Source organism: Danio rerio, chromosome 8 (genome assembly GCF_052040795.2).
Source record: "Danio rerio strain M-AB ecotype USA chromosome 8, GRCz13ab, whole genome shotgun sequence".
Lineage (NCBI taxonomy): Eukaryota > Metazoa > Chordata > Actinopteri > Cypriniformes > Danionidae > Danio > Danio rerio.
This window is the reverse complement of record NC_141028.1, coordinates 32,524,893-32,548,924: the sequence shown is the minus strand read 5'-3', so window position 1 is coordinate 32,548,924 and position 24,032 is coordinate 32,524,893. Positions and strand designations below refer to the sequence as shown.

The following is a 24,032-nucleotide window of genomic DNA, read 5'->3' as shown; positions in this document are numbered from 1 at the left end:
TGATGAACTCTTGGAGTCCTGCAAGAACACTTTCTTTGCAATTCCAGATGACTTTATTAATAGGTTATTTGTGTCATCGCAGAGATGTACGGATGCAGCCGTCCAAGCTCATGGGAGTCAAACACATTGTTAATTCTTTGTTCCACTGCACCATGACTTTATATTCTATACTGTACATTATTTCTGGTAAGTGAGTTAAACCCTATTGTCCTAATTAAATTAAAAATCAAGGCATGATCATATTTCATTCTGGTAAATTAAGCGTAATCTAGAGGTTTTTGCCTTTCATATAAGCCGCTTCTGATACCAAATTATCAACTAGAAGTCTAGTATTTGTTGTTCCTAAAACTTGGATAGGCGACAAGACTTTTATCAGGTAGTGTATTATTTATTTTTTTAGTATTGGCTGTTATTATTTAGGTTAACTGATACATCATATGTACATTAAACAAGGTTTTATTGTTTTAACTGGTGACTAATCTACAGTAAATTTCTCTTATTGGCTATTGCATTCATAAGCCCAACAGAAGCATGTGTGATTAGTTGTAATGCTCAACACTACAAAAAAAGAAAAGAAAAAAAAGTGACAAAACAGTCAGCAGATTTAGATGTAATGACACTTTTAATTCATTTTTATATCTCATTTAAATAGTGAAAGCTATAATAGATTAGTGTAATTGTGCTGGGGCATTTTTTCCCATTTGTTATAAATTATTGAGGTATTTTTGTTCTATTTGTTGGCATTTATTGCCCCAAGGCTCTGTTAATCTCCAACTCTACGAGTTACTGACTGCGTGCGTCATGTGCAGTTTTGCTGACGGTACGCACATTATTTTTTCAGATGTGCTGAAACTGAATTAGTTTTTTATTCATAACTTTATAAAAGCTTTTTTAGGGGGTTAAGAATGAGCTACACTAAAATAATGATATAGCTGTAGGCTAGATCGGGATTGGATTTCTGCAGGTTTAATTTGTGGTTTATAATTGTATGCTGTCAGAAAACGTGTTTCAAAACACATTCAAAACTGTGTCAAAACAAAAATTAACCCCTCTAGCAAAAAAACAAAGTTAGAGAGAGAGACTTAAAATATGAGGTCAAAGCAAAGAACAGTTATTTTTTTGATGTAGTTTCTTTGAGACATTAGACTATATGGTTGACAATAAATAAATTAATATATATATATATATATATATATATATATATATATATATATATATATATATATATAAATATATATATATTATACACACACACACACACACACACACACACAGTTGAAGTCAGAATTATTAGCCCCCCGGACTTATTAGCGCCCCTGTTTATTTTTTTCCCAAATTTCTGTTTAATGGAGGGAAGATTGTTTCACCACATTTTTAAGCATATAATAGTTTTAGAAACCTATTTCTATTAACTGATTTATTTTATCTTTGCCATGATGACCGTAAATAATATTTTAGTTGATATTTTACAAGAAACTTCTGTACAGTTTAAAGTGACATTTAAAGGCTTAACTAGGTTAATAAGGTGAATCAGGCAGGTTAGGGTAATTAGGCAAGTTATTGTATAACGATGGTTTGTTCTGTAGACTATTAAAAACAAATTAGCTTAAAGGGGCTAATAATTTTGTCCCAAAATTGGTTTTTAAAAAATGTAAAACTGCTCTTATTCGGTAACACTTTAGAATAACTATCCATCATAACTAGTTAATAGATCATTAATAAACTGTTAATGAGTTTTAAATGACTTGTTAAATAAAAGTTAATAGTTTAATTATTTATAACTGTGCCTTATAGATGGCCAATAGATAACTTACAAGCTGTTAGTTAACAAGTTGTAAATGACTTGTTAACTGTATTTTAATGATTTATAACCATACCTAATAAATTAGTAACAGATCATGACCTAATCTGTTAGGAAATTAGTTACTAAAGACTTGTTAAGTATCACTTAATAGTTTATATATGTTATTGGGACGTTATTCTAAAGTTGCAACTATTCTTCATTTATTAACTGTTAGTAAATGAGGAAAAGTTGCAACTTTAGAAGAACGTCTCAATAACACACATAAGCTAATAAATAGCACTTAACTAATATATTAACTCATACTTTACTGATGATTTGTTCATAGTTTACGTATCTAATAAAACCAGTGAAATGTTTGTAGAACTTTTCTAATAAAATAAATTTTTATTTGTTTTGTTTTCATGTTTAGCACAAAAAGTGGCCAAAGCTCATGGGTTTGTATTCTGTTGTATACTGCTGTTCTGCCATGTGATTGCTCAGTATGTGTGTTTCTATACATTAAACACAACGTTCAACATTTCATCTGTGGAGTTTCTGTGGTAAAATACAACACACAGCCTATGAGTGGAACAAGGTTAAGGTACAAACATTTTATATTTTAATTTAATTAATAATTTAATTTAATGTAATTTAATTTTGTTTAAATACATCAAATTTCTGTAGCTTGAACTTGTTCCATAATTTGCTGTTCTACAAAGTTTCTCTGGTATTAGTAGATGGTTAACACATTAGTTAATATATTAGTTAACTGTTAGTTATTAGCTTATGTGTGTTATTGGGACGTTCTTCTAAAGTTGCAACTATTCCTCATTTACTAACAGTTAATAAATGATGATTTGTAGCAACTTTAGAAGAACGTCCCAATAACATCCATAAACTATTAACTGATCCTTAACAAGTCTTTAGTAAGTAATTTACTAACAGCATGTTCATGATCTATTACTAATTTATTAGGTATAGTTATAAATCATTAAAATACAGTTAACAAGTCATTTACAACTTGTTAACTAACAGCTTGTAAGTTATCTATTGGCCATCTATAAGGCACAGTTACAAATAATTAACAAACTATTAACTTTTATTTAACAAGTCATTTAAAGCTCATTAATTAACAGTTTATTAATGATCTATTAACTAGTTATAATGGATAGTTATTTTAAAGTGTTACCTTTTATTCTAGCCGAAATAAAACAAATAAGACTTCCTCCAGAAGAAAAAAATATTATCAGACATACTGTGAAAATGTCCTTGCTCTGTTAAACATCATTTGGGAAATATTAAAAAAAGAAAAAAAATCAAAAGGGGGCTAGTAATTCTGACTTCAACTGTGTGTGTGTGTGTGTGTGTGTGTGTGTGTGTGTGTGTGTGTGTGTGTGTGTGTGTGTGTGTGTGTGTGTGTGTGTGTGTGTGTGTGTGTGTGTGTGTGTGTGTGTGTGTGTGTATATATACTGGTCGGCTTAGAGTTCTGTTATAATCCATCCACATGCTTAATCATTAACGTCTACCCCTGCCCCAACCATCACAGTAATGTTAAAACAGATTTGGATGTGGAGTCTTCTCGATTAGTATAGCTGATTAACCACGGGAATTAATATATTATGTATTAAATTACTCATTAATTGTATTTTATTAGCATCTACCCCTACCCCAACCCTATACCCAACCGTCAAAGAAATGTAAAAGCAGATCTGGATCTGGAGTCATCTCTATTAGCATAGCTGATTAACCATGTGAATAAATGATAAAAGCCCTTATAATAGGCATAGATAGCCCCTACTGGCCCATATCTATCAGCTGATAACCACTGATAATGGCCATTCTGAAGAGTAATAACATTTGAAGCGGGTGTTCCAGATCTTTATTGTTTTTTTCTTCTGATGAACACAAAATAAGATATTTTGAAGAATGTTGTAAATATGTAGCGTTTGACATCCATAGTAGTTAAAATATAATTGTAAATAAGTACTGGTTTCTAACGTTATTTACAAAGTCTTCTTTTGTGTTCAAAACATGAAGGAAACAGAAACAGATTTGGATCGAGTTGAGGGTCAGTAAGCGATGACAGAATTTTCTGCTTTGAGTGAACTTTCCAATGTTTGTTTTACTAAAGATCAGCAAAGCATGAAAATTGTACCAAACCTTGTGCAGTATTTATAATATCGATTACACTGTGATAATATCTTTCAGTTTGGCGACCTGTTGTTCGAGGAGGAGGCCGAGCAGTGTGCAGACCTGTGCCAGAAGGTTCTTCATTACTGCAGCAGTTGTGTGGACGGCAACAGGAGTCAGGCTTGCGCTACGCTCTACCTGATCATGAGATACAGCTACAGCTCAGCTAGCGTAAGACAACCATCCCTCAACACCTCTATTACCAGCCACTTCCACCTTCATGTCTTTTCTCAGTTGAAATGACACAGACGTTGACGGTGCCCTCTGTAAAGTTAATCTTCTCTTTGTCTGATAACATGAGCCCGTCGTAGCTCGTTGTTCGCTTTTCTTTGTGCACCAGGGCTGATGGCTGGACTATTTCCTCTGTTTACTCAATTTCTCACCCCCCTCAAACCCTCCCCTACCAGATGGCCATGTTGTTTGCCATCTCATTCATCTTTAATGGGGAAAGGATGGATTTCTCTCCCTGTCTGTCTGTTTGTTTGCTTGTTTGGTTTGTAAAAGGCTCCAGCAGTCAGCACTGTCGTTAGTGTAACCTTGAATAAGTCATGCTGATTCCTTTTAGCGACAGGCCGTCTTTCTCCTCCTCTCTGTTTTACGTTTTTATGCTTCCTCAGGCTCCTTTTCTCACATTTGATTAAACGGTGGAAACAGTGAAGTCAGGTTTGAGCACAAATTCGGAATTAATCTTCTCAGCGCTGTCGATGTCGAGCCGTTCTTCACGGTAAAACTGACCTAGATGCGAGATTGCCGACATCCAGAGATGCTTCGCGCATACGCTCAATTTAACATAATGGTGCCATTGAAATGATCCATTGGCAATTATACAGGGGTTAATGGGGGATCATTTTGCAGTTTCCTGATGCTAAGCAAGATGGATGGAGCATTTTCAGCCCCTGGCTCAAGCCTCCCCTGGAATCAATGATCTGAGACTATGACAGCGATGGCCTAGCGGTGTGGTGATTCCTTTCACAGCCTAACACCTGTATCTGACAATGTAACCTTCAGTAACCTCAGCAGGGCCAGTCCTGATAAATGACACAGCTCTGGTTGACAGGAACCGCTGAGGGATGGGCTGTTTTCTAAATGGGGAAACCTCAGGCAGTAATCAGACCTCTGTGGTCATGATGCTTTTGACATTCACACTTTTGCTCTTTTCAAACCTGTATCATTTATTAAATCTACAACAAGAATCAGTCCAAGGCACTCGAGTAAAGTGAAAAAATTTTTTCACTTTACTCGAGTGCCTTGGACTGATTCTTGTTGTAGATTTGATGAATCCCTTACCCAAAGAGCACCGACCATACATTTGAACTTACCCCAGAGCGCTTTTTGTTTTGTTTTTTCTGCTGTATCATTTATTTTTTACTGTGGAACACAAAAGAAGATCTAAAACTGACAAAAAAGCAAAATACGTAGCCCTTGTGAGTTTTTTTTTGTTGAGGTAATATGACAAGAACGTAATTTGAGAACTATATGAAAACATTGCTGACCTTATAGCTGTTGCATAATGTATTAATATGGCATTTATTGCCCCCATAGAGTGTAAAAGATATGGACGTAGTATCCGTAACATCACCCATAGGTTTCTGAAGAGCACAAATGAAGCTACAAGTAAAAAAAAAATAATTAAAGAAAAAAAAAAGCTACAAGTGGTCGTAGCCAACCAGCGCCATTTTGTTCACGCGTCATCGCTCTAACCGAGGTGTTACCAAACAAGGGCAAAGAGGCGGAGCATGAGCGGAGCTACAGACGCCTGCTAGCATGTTGCTTAGACAGGCTTTTCTTTGGGAGGAACATTTAATATATCATTACCTGCGACTCGTTTGTGTTCTGACCACATGTGCTTAGTTGTGTACTATATAAATAAAGTGTTTAGTCTTTAAAAACACTGTTGTAATACACTGAGCCACTAAACATTGTTCACAAATGCTTCCAAAAAGCAACTTACTGTGTAAAACCACATAATACAAAAATACAATGTACATGCCGAGTTCAGCGTCTAATCAGCCGGAATCTGCCGAAGTAAAGTAACGGCAACTAGCAAAACCTAGCTGTCACTCAAGTGGCCACGCCCTTGATTATGCAGACTTAATATAACTTAATAAAAATGAAACAGATGAGTTATTAAAAAATTTCAGCTCCTCACAGTTGTCATGAAGGGTAATATTACCTATATGAACTAAAATCTTTTTTTGTACCAGGCTGTAAACACCTTTTTGTCTGCTGTAAAGTTATCCATTTTAACAGTGGGCTCAATAAAAATGTGCTCTATTATGGAGCCAGGATTAGTGCAGTTAAGATGAATTGTAGTTTCAGTTACTTCCGTATAAGCATCACAAGGGAGAGCTGGAGGTTGCCGCTTGGTTGCCCCATGAGTGTGAATGAGATTTGAAAGTTGTCAGTGTGATTAAAAAGCCACTTACATTTCTGAATTAAATTTTGCAGGAAATGAAAAATGTCCACATCAATTATTACTAGTTAATTCTATATTATACACTTCTATATTAAATTATAAAGATGAGTATTGGATGCTAGTACTTTACACAGTGGCTACGTTAACATGGACATCAGTAATCAAATTATTTTCTTAATATGAATAAGACAATAATATGATTAAGGTCAGTGGTGGAAAGAGAACTGAAAAAGCATACTTTAGTAAAAGTACCATTACTTGCCTAAAAATGTATTGTGAACAGAGTAAAAGTACCGGTTGTAAATATTACTCAAAGTAGGGGTAAAAAGTAGCCCTTTTAAAAGTACTCATGAGTAGTGAGTATTATGCTGTTAAAAGTTGATGCAATTACATGTAATTTGTGGATGTGTGTAAACGTAACATTCTGTAGTGCATTTAGTTATTGCCCAGCAGGCACACAATGTCATAGGATGTTAATATTAGGTTAGATTTAGGTAGTGATGTCAGGTGACCAAAATTTAATATCTAGCCACAGCAACATAAGGAATAATAATAAGGACAACATTATTTTGATGTCCAATAATGACATCAAATGACATTGATATTTGGTTGAATTTAGGTTGTTAGAAAGTGACCAAAATCCAATGTCTAGCCAACATCTTAAACCAACATCATATTGATGTTTAAATACTGACATTTATTCAGCAGTTATGGCAACCAAAATTTAACGTCTGATAGATGTCATAGTGGTTACGTTGACACAAAGTCAAGCTGTAACATCATTAGATGGTGATATTTGGTTGGTTTTAGGTTGGACGTTGGACATTGACATCGGGCTGACGTTGAGTTCTGATGTAAACCCGATTTTCATTTCCAAACAAAATGCAGAGTCTCCACGACATTAGGGTACAAATTCAATCTGACGGCACGTTGACGTCTTGTGCCTGCTGGGTGTTTAAGGCCATTTCGGTCATCATACAGTAAAAATCCATCATCTTCTCATCAGTGACACGCATCTAAACCAGGGGTGCCCATACTCGGTCCTGGAGGGCCGGTGTCCTGCAAAGTTTAGTTCCAATCCCAATTAGAAGCACCTAGGCTAGCTTATCAATCTCATACTAGACTTTCTAGAAACATCCGTGCAGGTGTGTTGAGGCAAGTTGGAACTAAAATCTGCAGGACATCGGTCCTCCAGGACTGTGTTTGGGCCTCCCTGATCTAAACAATCTCTGGGTCAATGTGTGTATAGATTTTGGACATCTTCTTGGACACTTTTAATGCTTCCAAACAGTTTGCTGCTATGTAAAGTGCACATGTCTTGAAGTAGTTCATTATGGTGCAATTTACCTTCTATGTGTGATTTGATTGGACGGGAATCACAGGACTGATTGTTCTAATTCCCATAGACAAGAAAAAATAAAGTAGTAACTGCAGGTTGAAGGAAAGTTGTGAGAGTAAAAGTACAGATACTGCACTAAAAATGTACTCAAGGAAAAGTAAAAGTTCACATTTTTTATACGACTTAGTAAATTAAAATTTCTAAGAAAAACTACTCAATGACAGTAACTTGAGTATTTGTAATTAGTTACTTTACACCACTGATTAGGTGTTTTCATGAGTTGCTTTTTGAATGTTCCTTTCATGATACAGTTTTCAAGTTATAACACATAATTCGACGAATGTCATTGCGTCACTGCGCTGTCCACGTTTTTTCTGGAGTTTCATGTAATTTCAGGTTTTTCATTTTTAGTTTGTCAACTTTAACTGCAGTTTGGCACTTTCACTTTCATTTAGTAACATTTCATTCATTCCCCCGTGACAAACGAGATATTGGATGCGAGTATGAACTCTGGAAGAGTGTAGTTTTGATGGAATTTGATACCGCATGCTCTATGGGGAAAAAAAACTCTGCATTTCATGATGCAGGTGTCTGTGGTCCTTCACTGACTTGGTAGGTGCTGAGAATAGTGTCAAGCTGCCTTGTGTGTATGGAATATCCTGTTGCAAAATGCAGCGAAAATTCTACACGAAGGTAACAGTTTGATTAAGGTGTATACATGTCTGTACTGCACTTCAATAATGTGACTTAAATCTGCATACTAAACATGTCTTAATCTGATTTCTGTTTAGTTCGATTATGACCTTAATTGAATTAAATTAAAATTAAATCAAAAATCGCTGTTTGCAAATCTGGTCAAAACATAAATTCCTGAAATCATGAAATTCCTCATTCAACAAAGAAAATCAAGAATTAAATTCACAAATCACATCAAACTTTACCACTTTATTGCATGTGCAATGGTGCCAGCTAAGAGCTGTGTCTATATTCCTCACACCTTCACCTTCTTAATGCTGTTTGAATCTGGCTTGAAGAGGGCTGCATCGATTAATGATTGCAATGGTGCCATGACCCGGATGGCAGTTCACTTACAGTAGTTAGTATAACAGTAGGCAGATAGTAAGAGCTGTGTTGGTAAACCTCATTCCTCTTGCCTCATGAAATTCTTCAAATCCCACATGAAACAGGGCGAGTACAGCCGGAGGTTTACATCTGCCTACTTCCATGAAGCACTGGGAATCATTTTATAGAGTCAGACTCAAAATAATCTCTGATTTAGTAACCCAAATACACAAACCTGCATGATACTGTCATTGCTCACAGAACCATATCATGTTTGCACCAGGATTAAGTTCTCCAGAGTTTTTGGTTACTACAAATTTAAGTAGTATTTCAAAAGATGGTATAGCTTCAGCATCTATTGGGAAAGGGGTAAACTGTGCAAATTGGACAAACCTTGACCACATTATTTGCCTTTGCAGAACTTCTCCAGAGTCAAGATGCAGGTGACAATGTCTTTGGCCTCACTGGTCGGCAAGTCTTCAGACATCCACGAAGAGTATCTACGCCGCTCTTTCAGAACTATCCTGGCATATGCTGAAGAGGACACCGAAATGCAGTCTACACAGCTGCCCTCACAGGTACAGTTTGACTAAAAGCAGATCATAGTTCTGCTAACTATGATCTTGCTAATCTTCTCCTGATCTTGCTAATCAGCTCTTCGAACTCAATAGAAATTTACATACAAGTGTGCTGGGGTTGATTGGATCTGAATTCTCCAGGACTGTATCTAAAATCATTCTCTATACCTTTAAAAAGTGCAGTATTTGAAGAAGCCACCATTTGTAGTGGCGTACAAGACCATAATGGACATTCTGAAGCGCACCTAATCAATCCCACAATGCAATGCAATAACAGGTGTATAACTGATGTACACTCAACGGCTATAGAATACCCATGATGCACTGTGAGAGTTCACATGCCGAATGAATTTCTGCATCTGTATGTTTCTAAATAAGTTATTTAATTGTTATATTAACATTAATATACATGACAGTAATCAAATACTTTGTTTGATTATAAATAGACAGGCCGTTTAGTGTTTAATAACTATCACAGGGTCTGAACAAGTAGTTGAAAATCTAATTAGTCTGAGGGATTTATCAACCAGCAAAAAACAAACAAAACCACATCAATTTCAGTGCACTCAGTGCTCAAAATCACCATCCCGTTTACATTAACTCCTTTAAGTGGACTATATTATTGGAATAATTTAGTCAATGAGGGTATAAGGGTGACTTCATTCTAGAGCATTGCCCCTCCATGAGCATGATCGTAAAACCCTGGCCTCCTCAAATTTAGACTTCTGGAGATCTGCTTCTGCAACAGTCAGCTCCAAAGCTGATTAAATACTAAAAATTTAAACCAGATAAACAGATCTTCAGACTTACCAGAAACGTCCCACCAAGTGTGTTGTAGGAAGTTGGAACTAAACTTTCTAGGATGTGGTGGGTGTGATTTTTGGCAAGTAGGATGCGATCCTGGAATAACCTCTAGGTTAGGGGTGGACAAACTCGGCCCTGGAGGGCGGGTGTCCTGCACAGTTTAGCTCCAACACTAATCAAACACACCTGAACAAGCCAATCAGGGTCTTCAAGATCACTAGAAATCTATAAGCAGGTGCAATTGATTAGAGTTAGAGCTAAACTGTGCAGGACACCAGCCCTCCAGGACTGAGTTTGCCCACCCCTGACCTAGATTGATCCTGGAACATAATTCCAATATAATAAATAGGAATATAACCCATTCCTAATCCATACCCTAAACCTAACCTAAACTGTACAATTTTCTCAAACTCAGAGGGGATAAATAGATAACACTTACGTATAAGTGCATAATCCTTAATGCAAGCCTAAACCTAACATAAAATGTAAAAATCTCATTGACTGATTGGAACAATGCTCAAGGGTCAACATAATTGTTAATTCATTAACAGATCCTACTTGGTGAAATCCCGCTAACCCCAGGATTTTGCCCTTAGGAGCAGGATTTTACACACCTGGCCTAAAGTTTTTAGATTAGGAGAGCCCAATACTGTTTCTGGAGATCTGCCTTCTTTCAAAAGTTCAGCTCCAAACCAAAGTAAACATACCTAAATCTTTTAAATAAGATCACAAGGAGCAGTTGATATTTACAGACAGAAATGTTGAATCAGGACTGGAATTGAAGGTGTGTAGATCCCCAGAAAGAGGATTGAACACTCCTGGTGTAGATCTTTAGTCATCCAACCAATCTATTGTAATGAAATACCTCTATCTTAACAGGTAGATGAACTCCTGAGGAACCTAAACAGTATCCTCTCAGATACAGTCAAGATGAAGGAGTTCCAGAAAGATCCCGAGATGCTTATGGACCTCATGTATAGGTACACAGCTAAACCCAAGTCTGCATCTGCCTTTGGGATCCCAGGCCTGTGGTTTTCTTCTCTGCTTTCCATTTGACTGTGGTTTCTACTGTTTGTCTACTGTTTTTGGACTCACCATGGAAACCGAGTGGCACATTTGAGCCCCGCAGTGTGCCTCACATGTGCAATAACTTGTGTGAATATGCCAGTCCACACTGTTCTTTTGATATTAGGAACAAAATGTTGTTTATTTGCTCAGAGCATTAACCTATGGTTTGCTTTGGCTCCAGGATCGCGAAGGGCTACCAGACTTCTCCAGACCTGCGTCTAACCTGGCTTCAAAACATGGCAGAGAAACACAACGGCAGGAAGTGCTTCACTGAGTCGGCCATGTGTCTGGTTCACGCCGCAGCCCTGGTGGCTGAATATCTCAGCATGCTGGAGGATCACAAATACTTGCCTGTGGGCAGCGTCACCTTTCAAGTGAGTTATTATCATGAGTAGGAAACGCTCGAATCTGCTCCCTTTCCGAAAAACAACAGTAGGCGTGAATTATGTCTCGGCTGCTCTTCGAACCCGTACACACGGCTCAGTCTAAATGAAATCCATGTCCGACTGTGGTAAATAATTGTCTCCCCCCACCAGAACATCTCTCCTAATGTGCTGGAGGAGTCTGCAGTCTCAGACGACATATTGTCTCCAGACGAGGATGGGGTTTGCTCAGGACGCTACTTCACCGAAAATGGCCTAGTAGGGCTTCTGGAACAGGCTGCCGAGCTATTCAGCAATGTGAGTTATCTTTGGAGCAAGGTGCCAACAAACCTTTCCAAAAACCATCTTCTTTTATGTCGGTAACACTTTATTAACACTTTATTTTGATGGTCCATTTGAGTAGACTGTCTGCTTAATATCTGTTGATGCAGACATTCAACAAACATTTAACTGACTATAAGCAACTTTGCAAGTACATGCAGGGCCGGAGCAAGCTGAACTGCCGCTCTAGGCAGAAGAAGATCATGCCGCCCTCAACCCCAATGTGAAAACGAAAGTGACCGGTTATGAAAATGAAGTGAGGTGTCGCGGACCTCTTTTCCAGCGCACTATGCACGGATATAACTGAGGACGCGCGGGTGCTGAGGGAGGGAGGGGGGTGTCACTGACACTGAGCTCTCTATTCTGCCAACCCTATGCGCGGATATAACTGAGGACGCGCGGGTGTTGGGACCTCAATTCTGCCGCCCTATGCGCGGATATAACTGAGGACACGCGGGTGCTGAATGGAGGTGTCGCTGACGCTGCCCTCTATTCTGTCGCCTATGCGTGAATATATTTGAGGACATGGGTGGTGAGGGAGGTGTTGCGGACAAAACTGAGGATGCGGGTGGTGAGGGAGGTGTCGCGGACATAACTGAGGACGCGGGTGGTAAGGGAGGTGTCGCGGATGCCACCCTCTCTATATTGCCGCCCTAGGCGGCCGCCTAGGTCGCCTCTATGGACGCGCCGGCCCTGAGTACATGTCAACTTACACTAACCCCAACCCTAACAGTCTACTTATAATCTAATGAGTATAAGTTGGCATGTAGATGCAATGTAATTTAAATTCAACAAACGGACAAATGGACCATCAAAATAAAGTGTGACCTGCTATTCTATTTTTTTCTATATCACCGTGCAGCTAATTTATCACAATTCTCATATTTGTAGGGATGATAATATTAGTTCACATAATATTATACTGTAATTTTTTATATTATTTCATTGTTTATATTAGTTTATATTAGTTTATATATATATATATATATATATATATATATATATATATATATATATATATATATATAGACTGGCATTTCGTTTTGTATTTATGAATTATTATGAATATTACAATTAATTAAAGTAATATAAACGATTATAGTATGTATTATATGTATTATATATACATATAATAAAAGTAATGTATATATTAGCTGCTTGAGCTTATTATGCGTGTGCATATATGTGAAATATATTACAGACACACATTTACTGGCCACTTTAATAGGTACACCTTACTAGTACCGGGCTGAACCCCCTTTTGCCTTCAGAGCTGCCTTAATCCGTTGTGGCATAGGTTAAACAAGGTATTGGAAATATTCCTCAGAGATTTTGGTCCTTATTGACATGATACCATCACACAGTTGCTGATTTGTCGGCTGTACATTCATGATGCTAATCTCTTGTTTCAACACATCCCATTGAGATCTGCCTTTAAATACCTTTCTTTCCCATTCTGATGCTTGGTTTGAACTGCAGCAGATCGTCTCAATCATGTCAACATGCCTAAATGCATCGAGTTGCCATTGGCAGATTAGAAATTTGCATTAACGAGCAGTTGGACAGGTGTACCTAATAAAGTGGCCGGTTAGTGTATACAAACGATTCGTTTTAAATGCACCCATTTTAGATTTATTGTAATGCATTTTTTATTTTATACTATTATTTTTAAGTTTAATATTCATTTTTATGTTTCTAAAATATGTAAAAAAAAGTCATTAAAATTGTTTGTATACGTATTCATGATAAATAGTATATATTTATGATATCATTTATAAAATAATATATAAGCTACATAAATTTCATTACACGTGCATTACATTAAATACATATTGCATATTAAATACAAATGAACAAGTACGTACAAAGTATTGTTTTATTTAAATATTTGTAATAAGTGATAATGATATGATTGGTTAAATATGAATCATATTTATTATATTAGATATATAATATTTATAGTTAATTTCCAAATGATAAGGATAAAATAGTTTTTCTTTATCAAAATAATGTAAAAGTTTAATGATCACATTATTAACCATTATATATATTGGTGTTCATTGCCTCCATTGTTCACTTACAGGGCGGGTTGTTTGAGGCAGTTAATGAGGTGTACAAGGTAATCGTGCCTATACTGGAGGCCCACAGAGATTTCCGGAAACTCGCTTCCACACATGACAAGCTCCAAAGGGCTTTTGACAACATCATTCAGAAGGTAAAGCATACAAATGACATGTCCTCCTACACGAGTCTGCCTGGCAGGAAGAAGCTGTCTAATGCCATCATGATATATACATATGTAGGCAGTTCTGTAGAAATAGGCAAGATGACATGCTTAGACGTGCTATGCATCTTCTGTAATGATTTTAAACAACATGTTCATAAATAATACTTAAACACTTTTTTACCTTTAGTTTACTGACCCCAGTTTAAACAAGTCACAGAAAATATTATTTTGTAATATTAAAATTAATTATAAAAGGACAGTGCTCAGCATATATAAGTACACTCATCAAAAATCTCTCTTTTACATTCATATTTTTAATAGAAAGCTATATAATATTTTATTTGTGCATATACTGTACATTAGATTAGTCAGTACTGAAGCAAATCTGGAGCTTATCTAACAAAATAAACTTACAATAATGGTCCAAAAACTAGTACATCCAAATTTATATGTCATATAAAAATATTAAATACAAATTCAAAATCAAGAGAAGCAAAAAAAAAAAGTCAAATTTTTTTGCAATATTATGCTTGATTTTAGTTGTATTATCTTTCATTTTCTAAATATATTTGCTGACCAAAATATTATTTTAATTAAATATATCTGTTTAATAAGTCTCTTTTGTTTAAATGCATCAAAATACATAGCTTACATTCATTGAGAAATGAATAAAAATATTTACTTTTAAAATGGGGTGTACTCAATAATGCTGAACACTGTATATAATTTATTTAAATACACATGTATAAAATATTAAAATAAATATAAAAAAACACTGAATTAAATGTGGAAAGAAGTCTAAAGGCTTGTATAGTATTTTCATTTAGACATACTCCAATAACCTTTGTTGTATTTACAACACTGAAAAATATTTGCACAGACAAAAAGTCATTAAAACAAGTGGAAAACGTTCATTTGGATAAATTTGGTCCTAAAATCATGCATGATTACGTGTCAGCCACCGTCTTTTAGCTAAATGTTTATTTTTACTTCTTCAGGGTCATAAGAGGATGTTTGGAACCTACTTCCGCGTGGGATTTTATGGCTCTAAATTTGGAGACCTGGATGAGCAAGAATTTATCTACAAAGAGCCAGGAATCACCCATTTACCAGAGATATCCCACCGGCTCGAGGTGAAATTTCTCTGGAAACCTGTGAAGTTCTGAAATCCGTTTGCGATTAAAGATAAATTGTGAAGTTTGAAGTATTTCTTAACTTTTCAGTCAGATGTTTTGATCGTTTTAGAAGTCTAATGTGGTCTGACATTTTCACTCACGTTTTGTTTGACCAAGACTTCTCTTTGTCTTCTACTTTTGCAGAACTTCTACAGTCAGTGCTTTGGTGATGGCGTTTTGGAAATGATTAAAGATTCCACACCAGTAGACCGAAACAAGCTGAGTCCCAACAAGGTACTTCTCATCAAATGTCCTGCCAATGTAAACACGATTACAAACGAAAGCTTTCTTCAGTGTGACCCTCATTAGCCTTGAAAGTCTGTCAGCAGTCAAATCTCCGTTGCCTCATTTAACTAATGTTACCTTTAGCGATTTATGTTTCCTTTAAGTGCCTGTGACAAAATGTGTTGATTTTTGCATTTCACACCAGGCGTACATACAGATCACCTTTGTGGAGCCTTACTTTGACGACTATGAGATGAAAGACCGCCTCACCAACTTTGAGAAGAACTTCAACCTTCGCCGCTTCATGTACACCACGCCGTTCACAAAGAGTGGGCGGCCCAGAGGAGAACTCAACGAGCAATACAAGCGGAAAACCATCCTTACCACTATGCATGCCTTCCCCTACATCAAAACACGAATTAACGTCATTCAAAAGGAGGAGGTAATGAGCATCTGGATACAATACTCCATTCTTTGCTTCATCTGCAGGGCTAGTTTGAGAACTGTGTCTAACCTGTATAGAAATCTGACATATGGCAATATATGCTAATTACCTATGATATACAAATTCATGTTTTCATTTCACATAGATTAAATATGTCATATATGCAACATGTATTTCAAAACATTGCAAAAGTGGCAGTCTGCATACAATCTGTTCACATAGTTTCATCTGTTGGAATTACAAATATGTTCATACATGTTCAAATTCACTACCTGACAATAGTCTTGTCGTCGATTCCAGTTGTAAGAGCAACAAATAATAACTTGACTTCTAGTTGATCATTTGGAAATCATTTTGTCAGATCAGGTAGATTTGTCTGATGAATCATCTGTTGAACTGCAATCATCACAAATGCAGCAGAAGACCTACTGGAACCCACATGGACCCAAGATTCTCACAGAAATCAGTCAAGTTTGGTGAAGGAAAAATTGCAAGAGATCTGCACAGATAGTCAAACACAGTGCTTTTTCCACTGCACCATGACTTTATATTCTACACTGTACATTATTTCTGTTAAGTAACAAGACTTTTGTCTTAGCAAAGTCAGACCTTACTGTCTTAATTAAATAATTAAAAATCAAGGCATGATCCTTTTTTATTTTGGTGAAATAAGCATAATCTAGAGGCCTTTGCCTTTCATATAAGGCACTTCTTATAGCAAATGATCAACTAGAAGTCTATTATTTGTTGTTCCTAAAAATTGGATAGGCGTCAAGACTTTTGTCAGGCAGTGTATGTTCATTAGGCCATATTTTAGATTTTTATTTGGTTAATGACTACCCAGCTAATCTCTTTAAAGGTCCTTGCACACTAGGTCTGCACGATTAATCGAAGAAAATATTAATGCTTATTTTGTTAGTAAAACAGTCTCTGTAGTTGACAGTAAATCTCCAGCATCTACTTCCAGGTGGAGTAGCGTTTACTACACAGAGCCATAGTTTACTGACAAGCTATGCCCAAAATTGCAGATGATTTAATCGCCACAATCCTGATATCAAAGAGAACAATTCAGCTGTTTGTGTAAAGCTTTTCAGTAAACTACAGCCCTGTGTTGCTGTTCACTTGAAAGCACACACAAATACCATGTTCTCACCTCATAAAAAAAATTTATTAAATAAAAACTCACCTCAAAACTTCAGTCGAGTGTCTGAAATAAATAATTCTGTGAGATGCCCTTTGGCTTTCAGAGGATATTCATTACTTATCACAGAGCCGTGTTTTCCTTACAAGATGTGCATGAGAATTATTAAATTTTTTCTGAATTGCTCCATTTCATTTTGAGTAATCGTGCAGCCCTGTCTATCGCTCAGTCCGAAATTTTCAGGAATTTTTCATTCACTTTCTTTATTTTCGGCTTGGTCCCTTTATTAATGAGGGGCACCACAGTGGAATGAACCGCCAACTTATTCAGCATAAGTTTTACACAGTGAGGAATCTTTCCTATTTAAAAAAATAAATACAACCAATGTTGCGTCAGTCATGTTAACACTGCGAATGAAATGTTCATTACACAATTGGGTAAAATTTTCTGCAGTTTCACACTCATAGCAAGAATTTGAAAAGTTTTAATGCTTTGACTATTCAGCGCCATCGCACATGTGGGCGGCAAAATCTATATCTGTTTTGATGCCTTGCATGCATGTTTTCCTACCATTTGGTGTGTGTGCTTCTGTCTGTTCGTGTCCATGTCCATACTTCAGACAAACTTTCTGCTCAGGATGAGTTGATTCATGGAAATCTTTAACCCCTTTACTTCCTGTCTAACAAAATCTGACTAATTTCTATGGTTAAATTATGTTCTTATTAGGGTTAAATATAGAGTTTTTGGTTTTAATGATAACCTATGGACTAAAGGTCAACCAGTTTCGGTGCCCAGTTAAAGGGTTAATATCCTCCAGAATTACTAGCAAAGCAATAAAATGAGCAACTGACATACCAGAAATAAACTATTTGTCACACAGGATGATTCACAGTATTTTCGATAAGGATGTGGACTCTCCTTCCTCTTTACACAGTTTCCATGTTAAATGAAAGTAAAGAGATAGATCACCCAAAAATGAAACTTTGCTAACTATTTAGTCTCCTCAAGTGGTTTCAAAAACATTGAGTTTCTTTCTTCCCTTAAATATATATATATATATATATATATATATATATATATATATATATATATATATATATATATATATATATATATATATATTTATATATATATATATATATATATATATATATATATATATATATATATATATTTATATATATATATATATATATATATATATATATATATATATATATATATATATATATATATATATATATATATATAAAGATATTTTGAAGAAAGTTAAAACCCGTAAACATTGACTTTCATTAAAAAATAAAAAATAAAAAAAGTACTATGGAAGTCAATGGTTAACGATTTACAGCATTCTTCAAAATATCTTTTTTGTGTGTCCAAAGAATGAAGAAATTATGATAACCAGATTTTTGGCTGTATTGTCTCTTTAACATTTGCTTTTTCTTTTCCTTTTAATAACAATGAGAGTACACAAAGTACTCCTGTCAGGGTTCTGCCACTCTGGTCTTGTAAATTCTTGTTGTGGTGGCAGAGTCCGGACACTGGCCCTGTCTTGTCCTGTTTCTGTCATTGTGTGTGTCTCTGGGTGCCTCGGATGCGTGCGTTCTTGTACTCGTATTTGTGTTTTGTTCTGTCAGCATTGCGCTGCTTCATTCTCAGCGTCTCCGTCTAGTTGGTTTCTGTTTTGGTTGGCACTGAGATGAGACACCCCGACCGTGACAACTCCATTTTGGTGGCATTTGTTTATTTCTTTGCCCGCAATATGGATTTGAACAGAAAATGGTTCATGGTTTCTGTGGATGATTATTTTTTTTAGGATGATGTATACAAAAATGAATTTTCTCTCTTGACATGTTTTCAGTTTGACCTCACACCAATCGAGGTGGCCATTGAGGACATGCAGAAGAAGACCCGAGAGCTGGCTGAAGCCACACACAGGGAGAAACCGGATGCTGTGATGCTTCAGATGGTTCTGCAGGGATCTGTCACAGCCACTGTCAATCAGGTCTGAAACCATTATATACACGACTGCTCTGACTTTTTTTTTGTTTGTTTGTTTTTATACACATGATGCAGTGTGGTTGATTGGATCACACGTAGATGAAGGACAACCATTTACATTTACACCTAGTGTTCTAAGTGCCCTAGTGTAGCAAACCATCTACTGTATAAATAATTCATTAATATAGAAATCCAAAGTTCAACAATAGATTTGTCAAATGAAAAATAAATATGCACAAGGATACATTAAAATAATTAAATCCATCTCTTCTGACTAATTTTGACCACTTTCCTGATTTGGGCTAGTCTACATATGGGCTTTTTCTGATGTTTTTATTCAGTGCAATTTTCATTGTGAAAGGTAAAATGGTGACTAATATTATGTAGAATGGAAAGCAGAATGTGATTGAAAAGAGAACATTTTAATGCTTTGAGATTTTACAATTCAAAGTTTAAATATCTCATTTGTTCAGTCTGCTTTTAAAATGTTTTTGCCTCTGCTTTTAACAGGACCAGTGTTTTGCTTTTAACATGTATTTGAAAATGCAACATGTGCCATTAGCAAAACATCTACAATATGAATAATTCATTAATGTAGTGATACAAATGTCAGCATTAGTTGATTATTTTGTCAAATAAAAAATGAATAGACATAAGGATACATTAAATTGATTAAATTTTTTTTTAATAAGTTTAAATTAATTAAATCCACATTCTACAATTATTTCACATTATAAATCATGATGGTGTTTGCACTTTGGATTACTATAATAGATAATTTCATACTCTAATTTTAGTTTTTAGTTTTGTTTTTAGTTTACACATTCTATTCCTCAAAGAATATTGAAAATAAGTCACAGTTTCTGCTAAAAATATTAAGCTTCAAGTTCTGAAGGATCATGAGACACTAAAGACTACAGTAATGGCTGTTGAATTTTAGCTTTTAATCACATGAGGAAATATATATTTTTAACATAAATAAATTGAAGTTATTGTAAATTATGAAAAGATTTTAGAAACAAAGTATATAAAATCTCTCTCTCTCTCTCTCTCTCTCTCTCTCTCTCTCTCTCTCTCTCTCTCTCTCTATATATATATATATATATATATATATATATATATATATATATATATATATATATATAAATAAACAGATTACTTTCTAATTTTAGGCAAACAGCTAAATCCAACTACAACATTGACTAAAAGAGGTCTTACACTTTTGCACTAGACAATCCCTGTTAGCAGTTGCTGGTATGACCCTGATGATCTGAAAACAGCATTGGAACATGATTATTTAAATATTTAAGATAATCAAATTTAATAAAACTATCAAAACTAAAATAAGTTATGTTTACATACAGTAAAACATCACAATGATGCCCTCGCATAGGCTTTAAGTCCATAATTTGGCTTGTTTATATATCGAGTCAATAGACTTGAATGTAGTTCAAGAGGCTTGTGACCATGATGTAATGCAATATGTCAAGTGAGAGAATATAATTAATATAATATTTTTTTTATTAATATTATTGTTTTTTATTGTTGTTATAATTAATTATTATTATTTAACAAAAAAATAAAAGAAACAAACAATATTTTTAATATTATTGTTTTTATTGTTGTTATAATTAATAATGTTTATTATTATTGTTGTTATTTAACATAATGAGATAAGTAAATAAATAAAAAAATAAGTCTATTTCAAAAAATGATTGTGATCATTTTAAATAACCATCAATGAGAAAAGATGCTTTTTTTGGAGTCCAGAATATGTAGTTTCCACATCTACCAGCAGGGGCTAATGGATCCCTTCTAAACAACCATACCTTAATCCCCTGACATAAACACAGCCTCAGTCGCTTTTCCAGCCAGCCAGTCTCCTTCCATCCTTTTTCTACTACAGATCTCCGCTGTGGTTTTCAAATACTTTAGGTAATGTAAGGACACCACATAAAAGCAAAACGTTCATTTTAAGGTTGTAGGGATTCACAGCGATTCTCCCAACGTCTCTACACTTATAATGATGCCTGAAGCTCCAGAGTGACAGTTTACACCACTAATCAAGTTAAGAACGTATCCAAATCCCGTGGATAGGGCTGCGGTTTTGTGATAAATGCCCTTTGGAGAAACAACATACAAAGAGCGCAGCAATGCCTCTGCTCCTGGCTCCACGGTGACATCACTCACACAAAGACTTATTCATGATCTTTCCCTTATGTGTTGACTTTACCTTGTGGCCTCCAATGGATGAAGCATTCATTTTCTCCACTAGTGCAGTGGGGGGGAGAAAGGGGGGCTTTTCTTTCCTTTTCTCACTCGGTGTGTCTCCGCAGGGTCCATTGGAGGTGGCCCAGGTCTTCTTGAATGAAATCCCAGCAGACCCCAAGCTCTTCCGTCATCACAACAAACTGCGCTTGTGTTTCAAAGAGTTCATACTGCGGTGAGTGGCTGCTTCCAATGGCAAAGACATACAAACTCAAAAGTTTTTCAGTGACGTTCGACCTAACGGAGCTTGATTTCTATTGTCGGATCAAAGGAAATATGGAAGCGCCTTTATTTAATAGTGATTGGTTTGTTTATAGTTCTTTATTTGAAAGTTCATTGAAATATGTGGACGTAAGACACCCGAGGGGGCTTTTCCGCAAGCGGAGAAACCCCACTTTAATGCCACCCAGCTGCTTTTGTTTTGCATAATCATCACAATGTTTAAAGCAAGACTCGCAACAAATTAAGATTTCGAATGCAGGGAGTTTTCGCAGGATGTATACAAGTTGAAGGTTTTATATATTGCTTTTTTTTTTTTTTGGTGATAGATCAGGTCTTGTTGGATTCTGGGGCTTGATTGTTGCCAGAGTTGCAGACAAATATTTACCGTCATTTAAAATATGTTTATTTTTCCCCATAATCCATCCAAGCTGGCACAATCCTTCTTCAGCCAAGTTAGCGTTATTTGTGCCAAGATGTTAATTCTCCTCCTAGACTGTTTAAAACATATTTGGAAGATTTGAAGCCATTTAAAATGTATTTAAAAAAGCGGTTTTGTCCCTTAGTGTCCCACATTCACAAAGCAACAGGATTATTAAAGAGACAGTTCATTCACAACTAAAAATGGTCATCATTTACTCTACCTTCACTTGACCCAAACCTTTATGAGTTTAATTATTCTGTTGAACACAAAATATGATATTTTGAAGAAAGCTGTAAACCTGAAACTATTGACTACCATACATTTTGTTATTCTTACTATGGAAGTCAATGGTTACAGGTTTTCAGCTTTCATTTATTCATTTTCTTTTCGGCTTAGTCACTTTATTAATCAGGGGTCACCACAGTGGATTGAACGGCCAACTTTTTCAGCATGTGGAAAAGCAGATAGCCTTTAAGCTGCAACCCATGTCTTGAAAAACACCCATACACTTTCATTCACACACATACATTTAGCTCACCCAATTCACCTATAGCGCAAGTCTTTGGACTGTGGGGGAAACCGGAGCACTGGGAGGAAACCCACGCAAATACAGGGAGAACATGGAAACTTCATACAGAAATGCCAACTGACCCAGCCGGGGCTTGAACCAGCGACCTTCTTGCTGTGAGGCGACATCTCTACCAACTGTGCCACTGCAACGCCCGATTTAAGTGATGTAAAGTAAATAATGAGTACATTTTTATTTTGGGATGAACTATCCCTTTAACACGGTTTTGCTCACACACATTTGGTTTTTCACAGGACTGAAATAACAACTCTAGTTCACGTTCTAAAACCAAAGATACATTTTCAGGACTCCCAACCATATTTTTGGTGAAGCCCATTGTTTTTTTTTTTTGTCAAATAAGTTTTTTATTTGGTCGTTGAATAAACTTACAATAATCACAGGATTAGTTTTCTGATATGCATACATTTACAAAAACAAAACAAACAAACAAACAAACAAACAAACATAAAAAAAAAACCAAACACCCCAAGCCCAGCCTGTAAGTATACACTACAGTGATAATCAAAACAACTTTTAGTTACAATACATTGCTTTGGGGGGAAGAATTCCCCATGAAGTAATAAAAGAAAGGGCCCCAAATTTTCTGAAATTGTCCAATGTTGCCTTTTAAAATAAATCTGGTTCGTTCCAGGTGCAGAGTAGATGTCAATTGGTAAAGCCCATTGTTAACAAACTGTGTTCACAAATAACAGAATTACTAATATAGCTCAATAGATCTCTACTTGATCTTAACAATCATACGCAAGCAACATCACAAATTTACCTGAGCCATGTCATCTACAGGTTTACAGTCACAACCTCCAGTTTTGCGTCAAAATTAAAAGTTTTAATTGGTTAATTAAGACTTAATGCATAAAATCACACATCTGTGTTATGTCAGATGTGATATAAATCTTTGCAGTTTTTGATGGTGCCATCTTTCATGTATACTTTGTTCACTGTTGCTATGGTTACATTTGATTGTCACAAGTAGAATCTGGATTTGACTGCACTGTAGTGCATTAATGCCCATCCACATTTTCAGTAACAACAGGAATTAAAAAAAAAAAAAAATGTAAAGTGTCATAAGCCATAAACCAAACCAACCTGTCATTCACCAAGGTGAATCACAGCATTGGAAACTTTGATTTTAAATAAGTATATGAAAAGCCAACCAAAAAAAAAAGGTACAGAACTTTATCTTTTATAAATTATAAACCCCGGCAAGGCAGTGGCGCAGTAGGTAGTGCTGTCGCCTCACAGCAAGAAGGTCGCTGGTTCGAACCTCGGCTCAGTTGACGTTTCTGTGTGGAGTTTGCATTTTCTCCCTGCCTTCGCGTGGGTTTCCTCCGGGTGCTCCGGTTTCCCCCAAAGTCCAAAGACATGCGGTAC

At 35.8% G+C, this 24,032-nt stretch overlaps 1 protein-coding gene across 3 annotated transcripts in view; it reads left to right on the top strand.

Annotated features, from left to right (window-relative positions):
- The window catches only part of dock8 (dedicator of cytokinesis 8), a 99,199-nt gene that overhangs the window by 70,154 nt on the left and 5,013 nt on the right, over positions 1-24,032 (top strand). For all 3 annotated transcript variants that reach the window (XM_087264867.1, XM_087264865.1, XM_087264866.2), the window contains 11 exons: positions 3,992-4,144; positions 9,210-9,368; positions 11,052-11,152; positions 11,422-11,614; positions 11,777-11,920; positions 14,028-14,159; positions 15,170-15,304; positions 15,491-15,580; positions 15,777-16,013; positions 19,022-19,165; positions 21,498-21,604. In XM_087264867.1, coding sequence (XP_087120993.1) covers positions 3,992-4,144; positions 9,210-9,368; positions 11,052-11,152; positions 11,422-11,614; positions 11,777-11,920; positions 14,028-14,159; positions 15,170-15,304; positions 15,491-15,580; positions 15,777-16,013; positions 19,022-19,165; positions 21,498-21,604 — 1,595 coding nt within the window. The remainder of the gene's footprint in view (positions 1-3,991; positions 4,145-9,209; positions 9,369-11,051; positions 11,153-11,421; positions 11,615-11,776; positions 11,921-14,027; positions 14,160-15,169; positions 15,305-15,490; positions 15,581-15,776; positions 16,014-19,021; positions 19,166-21,497; positions 21,605-24,032) is intronic.